This window comes from Morone saxatilis, unplaced genomic scaffold (genome assembly GCF_004916995.1).
Source record: "Morone saxatilis isolate NCDOM2014 unplaced genomic scaffold, NCSU_SB_2.0 Contig20, whole genome shotgun sequence".
Classification (NCBI taxonomy): domain Eukaryota; kingdom Metazoa; phylum Chordata; class Actinopteri; family Moronidae; genus Morone; species Morone saxatilis.
In genome coordinates this window covers 23,331,109-23,337,517 of record NW_023339763.1, presented here as the reverse complement: position 1 = coordinate 23,337,517, position 6,409 = coordinate 23,331,109, and the positions used below count along the sequence as shown (strand labels likewise).

General features: G+C 43.7%; 1 protein-coding gene across 1 annotated transcript in view; it reads left to right on the top strand.

Moving 5' to 3' along the window:
- Positions 1-1,654: 1,654 nt before the first annotated feature.
- tmem218 (transmembrane protein 218) overlaps positions 1,655-6,409 on the top strand; it is a gene marked incomplete in the record, with an annotated part of 5,101 nt that continues 346 nt past the window's right edge. The window contains 2 exon segments of the mRNA XM_035666014.1: positions 1,655-2,667; positions 3,469-3,571. Of these exon segments, the coding sequence (XP_035521907.1) occupies positions 2,558-2,667; positions 3,469-3,571 (213 nt within the window).

Below are 6,409 nucleotides of genomic sequence, written 5' to 3'. Positions count from 1 at the left end.
CTCTCTCTCTCCCTCCCTCACTCTCTCTCTCCCTCCCTCTCTCTCTCTCCCTCTCTCTCTCCCTCTCTCACTCTGGCCTGGCTGGCTGTCTGACTGTATGAATAATGTCCTGCCTTTTGTAATGAAGGGGGGGTAAAGGGGAAAAAAAAGGACGCTCAAGTGGTAAAGCCCTGCTCCCATGCACTGACATTGAAAATGAATGACAGCTTACCTGCATGCCAATCTTCATCAGACTGACACTGGGCTGACAGCACAGCCTATACTCCTCCACACAGCCGCTGACGTCAGCCATGCCAGGCCCCTCCCACCTCCAGCTCCATCTCGGCTCCCCGTTTTCCCAACACCGGGCTGCTGATGCCTTCCAGTGTCCGTGGGAAATACGGCAATCGCGTGTGCGGGGCTTCAAGGTACCCCCCTGCTGTCTGTTAAGGTTGTATGGGAACACTGAATCACAGCAATGATGAATTCTTCCTGTATACTTTAGTTGTTCCTGATCAAAAGTGTCTACAATCTCCAATGATGAATGTCAGGTTTAGACTTATTTGCAAGAAACTACATTTAAAATGAATTTATCAATTTTCCAATTATGCCGATGCTCTCCTGTGGGCAGATGGCCCCTGACTTATTCTGGTCTAAACTACTGGATTACAGACAACCAGAGAAACAAGTGATGCAACCATGTATGGGTACATACACTTTATTTATTCACTCATCTAATACAGGCCATGTGCTCATTTAATTCAGCCTTTTCCCTACCTGTTCCGGTTTACCAGACAAGAAACAAGACCCTGGATATGATGTTATCAGTCAGGTTCCTTAGGAAACGGAGAAAAATCACCGCTACTCAGGCAATAGCGAGTCTTTAATCTGCCTGATTTTGTTGGGATTAGGGAGGAAATCAAATCACCTGAGGGAATTCCTGAGGGAGTTAACATCTCTGTTCTCATTTAAATCTACAGTATACAGTCCAGAAACAACCTAACCATAGATATCCCTGCTGCACGCACTAATGTTGGCAGGTCTGGTTTCATGTATGCACCTCTTAAACCACAATCTGCCCTTAAACTCGAGTGTTGCATTCCCATTGGCTGTATTATCTCTTTGTTTTTTGCGATTCTTGCAGCTGTTTCTATTGATTCCTTGTCAGTGGTGTGGTTTCTGTGAATGTTTCTTGTTCTCAGGTCTCGATGAGACTAATAGAGATTAATGAATTAACTCCAGGCAAACGCGGTGAGAACGCCAAGTACATCACACCCAGTCTAAAGTGTCCGTATCATTCATAAACGCTGGGTGACTGGATCTTACGAGGTGTCACTTAAAGGCAACATGTCTCCTTCCAGTAAGCGCACAGAGGCTCCAGCACTTCAAGTGGGACTGGAGCGCACGGCCACGCACGCGCTCACGCACGCGCCGAAAACGCACGTGCCTTTTGAAGCGCAGATCTGGCCAGCCCCCTGTCGGTCCGCATTCATAATTACATTCTTCAAAAAGACGTTGGGTGATGGGTACCAGTGCTGCAAACAGTGCTGCAAACAGTGCTTCTACTTCGTTTGGATGTTCCCAGCGAGAAACACAGAAAGGAACCGATTTGATCCAAAGAAAAGAAGAGGGGGCGTCAAACTTTCAAACCAAAGCCGGTGCAGTCAGTTGACCACTGTATAATAGATGTTTTTTTAAGTAGGCTATATTGTCAAAGGACACAGGTATCCGCTGCAGTGATTTGCAGTAACCAGCCACCAGCAAAGCCACTTACTGAATGAACGCCTGCGGTGATAATTGGAGCCTATAGTCTAACTGCGCCTGGATCAAATGTGCTTTAAGGCTCGAGTGTATTATTACTGCTTAAAAGAGCGTGTAAAGTACCCGTCCAGGTTCTGAGCCTGTGTGTGTGTGGGTTAGCTGTAGTGGAATGGGCTGGTTTATTCATTTTGAATTATGAACTGCTCTACCTCATCTTATATTGTGACTGAATGGAATAGAGTAGAATGTTCTGTGAGTGTATAAGGAATGCAGGCTGTTTTAGGTACACAGAACTGGTGAAAGTAGTGACGGGTGTCGTATGAGTGGTATAAAAAAGTCCGACGAAAGTCTGTAACCCGTTTACAAAGCGTTGTTCGATGTTTCAGTAACGGCGCACATGATTGGCCCGTCTTGAGTGCGTGTATCCAATCAAACTCCATTTTGCTGTTACTAGGAAGTAGAAGACGCGCTGGAGCCGAACGCTGCTATCTATCCCTTGAACTCATTAGTGTGATAATTGACAGCTAATGGACAGAAAAGATACATTTTACGGAAGAAAAGTTGCGTGGCGAACATCGTAACATACGTTTTCTACTAGCATGACGCTATCGGTCTCAGCATAGCAGAGCTAGCGTTAGCAGTGAAGGCTAATTTACCCTCACAACGGTGGAAGTTACCGCTAGCTAATGTGGGTAATGCTATATAACCTAGGGTGGCTTGTTTAACCACATTAGTGCTTAATAATGTCTCACACGTCGGTCGTAAAATCCCATTTTGCCCGTTCACCGGTTAACTGTTGAAACGTTGCTTAACAAAAATGGCAAGCACCGTGTTGGAGGTCGGTACGGGCGTTTTCGTCATTGCGGTGGTTTGGATTGTGGCTCTGGTGTTTGGGATGATGCTGCTGAGAGCATCTGGATCAGCAAAGTGAGTGACCACAGCACCGACACACACATCCGAATCCTAACAGAGACACAGCCCACATAGGATGTCAGTGCCGCATTTCCGCCACTTTAATGTCGATTTGCGTGTCGGTGAAATCACACACACACTCTGGAACACGAGTAGCTCAATGTGGAGTTCACTGTGGAATTAAGAAGTTCTTGTCGTAAATTCAGGCAGCCCGCTGTTTAAGCAAAAAAGCCAGCAAATGAGGTGTTGCTCACTGTTGAACAGCGCTGTGTTTAAGGCAGCGAAAAAATGTCGGAATATCAAGAAACTCAAAGCTGAAATATAATGAACCCAGATTCACAGAAGCCCTTTAGGGTTTTTTTAGCATGTATGATTGACTGCGGAGGAAGACTATTTATCACCTGGATTTCACAGAGAGGCTGCTCAATCACTCGTGTTTTTTGCCACCTAATTATTCGGTTGTCTTCCCAGAGAGACTTGTGGATTGCTGCAGCCATGCACCTTCCAGTCCCTGCTGATTAGTGCTTGTGCAATTACTCTGCATCATAGCCACTAAAGTCAGTACTTTTGTGCTGTTTGCACTGTGACACCAAACACTGTGCACTTGTGTAAGGGGCAATTACAGTCAAGTTTAAATGAGGGGAAACATGGCGCTGTTTACTTGATTAGAAAGTTAACAACTTAAAAATAAAACCCACAATAAAGAATACCATTGTTTTGATTGGTACTTTATGATGACATTATCCTCAGATTTCACTGCCTGTCTTTGTAAATCAGCAGTCCTCATGTTACCCTCTGTGTGTGTGTGTGTTGCAGGCTAGGAGTTATCCCTGTTTTCCTTCTGGCTCTCACCATCACTTTGGCGCTGGTGTTTTTCCCTCGCAGCCCAGAGACGACTCCCCCTTTCAAAGAGATACAGGTAACCTCTGTGCACTGATCTCACACACCATTACACACACCATTACACACACTTAAAAACTCAGATACATGCATCACTGTGTCAGTTCAATCAGCTATTTGCTTGCATTGTCAGTTAACTGACAATGATTACTTCTAATCATATCTCATGTCCTGTATGAGTATGAGTGAGTCCGTTACACTATATTAAAATAAGTAGCACAGAGAATAGTTTGTGTGTGTTTTGTTCTGCTCACCTGGACATTTAGAGAGTAGTTTTCCAGTCATGGACTTTAATCTGCCTGGAATAATTTAGTATTTTAGCTCCTAAATCAGATCCCCTATGTAAACCTGGGTGTGTATTTAGATTGAAACCTGACTGTTGTGTGGGATAAACAGTATGCCACTTCAGCGTGGGTTCATCAGATTTTGGCATTGAGTCTATTTTTTCCAGAGCTGCAAGCAAAATGCTCCTATCTACATGTAGACAGCCTACTAATGATTTTGATGAAATTTCTTGTTGTTGTGGTTGATAAATGCATGTACAGTTATGTAGTTATGTTATGTAAAATAAGATAAATTCTACTTGATATGAACTGTTACCTATGGGAATTAATGTAGTCAGTTTGCCTTAAAACGCAGCTTATATGACAAGCAAGTGCTGTCCTTGTCCTTGAGTGGGAACCCTGTACTGTGCACAAAGAGGCAATTTATGACCTATTATATTTATTACTATACTGCTGCCCAATCCATGGCAGGACATTTTCCAAAGCAGTATTATACCAGGCCATTTATTGCATTAAAATACACAGAGACTTGTGTAATTGTCGTCTGTTGTTGTGACTCGTGCATAATGACAGCATAATGTACATCGGTTGGAAATAAAAGCAGGCCTTGGATGTTTTCAGTTTTGTTGTTGTGAGGCAATTTGGCTTCCATTAGAACCAAATGTTTTGGGTGCTGAGACCAGTGAGTGAAAATGAGGATTCAGAGCCCACAAACAAACAGCTGAGTTTAGCTGAATGGTCATCTCATGCACTCTTTGTGCTCCCACAAATGACATCCAATCACATATAGAGTCTGTCTTTATCACAGATGTATGGTACCATTTGTGCTGTGTGAGAACATAGGCTCTTTTTAGGTTTGAGGAAGGTGAATACAAACAACCTGTCCCAAATTAGACCTTTCCTCAGATATAAGCCAGCCTCCACAGCACTGTATACCTGGAAATAGCGTGCGACGCTGTGTGTGCACTCCCGCGTGTGTGCTTGTCGTAAAGGCCTGCTCTGCTTTATCTTAGTCCAACAGCAACACAGAACAAACACTCCCCCATGTTGCCTCCGGGTCGTGCCAATAAGCCGGCCAGATCTGCCAAGCAAGCTGCCACCCCGGTAGAAATAGCAGAGCTGAGCCCCGTCCTGGCCAGCTCACATTTTATAGCCTTTGTGCAAAGGCAGATACCAGACCAGCAACAGAGGGAGGCGGCTAAAATGTGACTTTCTGGATTTCTGTACAAGGCGTGTGGGTGAAATCAACCCATGCCTACTTCAGAAATAGATTCCAGTGTTTGGAAGAGGTCGCCTATAAAATCACTTGTAATAGTGACACCTTATAATGCGAGCAAGAAGTCGTCATCAGCCATTGGTTTGCTTTGTGTGCAGCTCTCAACATTTATTAATCATCAAGTGGCCTGTTATTTCTTTAAATTGGGAGGGTATAATGCAATATTTCATTTGAAGACGTCTTCTCACAATGTCTTTTTTTTCCTCCAGGAATTGAATGTATTCATCTTATTTTAAAGGGTCATTTTCAGAAGAGAATACAATTTTTATTATCCACCAAGGTTGAAAATTGTCTTTGGCCCGTCCGGCATTTCATTAAAACATCAAAACACACACACACTCCGAGTAATAAAATACAATACACACAACTGAAGTCAAAAGATTCAAATTGGGATTCTAAAAATTGAGTCACTGTGGGATAACTGACCAGCCAGAGGCATCCTGCAGCTCCTACCAGAGGTTAGCTTAGAGAATGTGAAGGTTCCTTTGTGACTCATCTGTCATATTTGAAATAAATCGATAAACAGCTTTCATGCAGGACTAGAAAAAAACTAGTCTTAAAAAGTCTAAAATCCCATAATCTGAATTTTAGATCTCATGATTGTGACAGGTTGATTTGGTTAATGAAGTTAATGTTACTTACTTACCTAATGTATAAAGTTGCATGGAACCAATAGCGATTTGTCTTCATATCCTTGTACTTTTTATGCCAACATGGACGTAAAATATCCTCCCCTATATGAGCATAAACGCTATGTAAGCTAAGGTACAAACTGATTGTGAAGGTGAGCTGTTTGAACAGACAATAACTTTCTGTGTTCATGTTGTGTATATAGAAAAATTCTCAGCGTAAAAAGCTGAAATCCTGAAATCTGCCAAGCAGAGCGATAATGTGTGGGTGTGTTTGCTGCTGTGTGTATGCCTGCAGACTGTGGAAGGAAATGTCTAACCTCTTGCTGTTAAACAAAAGTAAAATATCATAGTGCCAATTAGGCCAGTCCCAGACAAGTGGGTGGGGGTGGTTAATACTAGCCCCCCCCCCCCCCNNGCCCCCCCCCCACCCGCCTGCCTGCCTGCCTGCTCCCACCCATGCGCTCAGTGGCACATTAATAAAACATGGCCCACACTTTGGGGTCCTGCTTGCTGTGTAATTGGCAAATTAAAAAGTGAGATGTGTTAAATGCAACCATAAGAGACGCCATACATCATCCCCACCTCTCCTAGACACCAGCAGATTCACACACACACACACACACACACACACACACACACACACACACTCTCACTCCACACCAGTC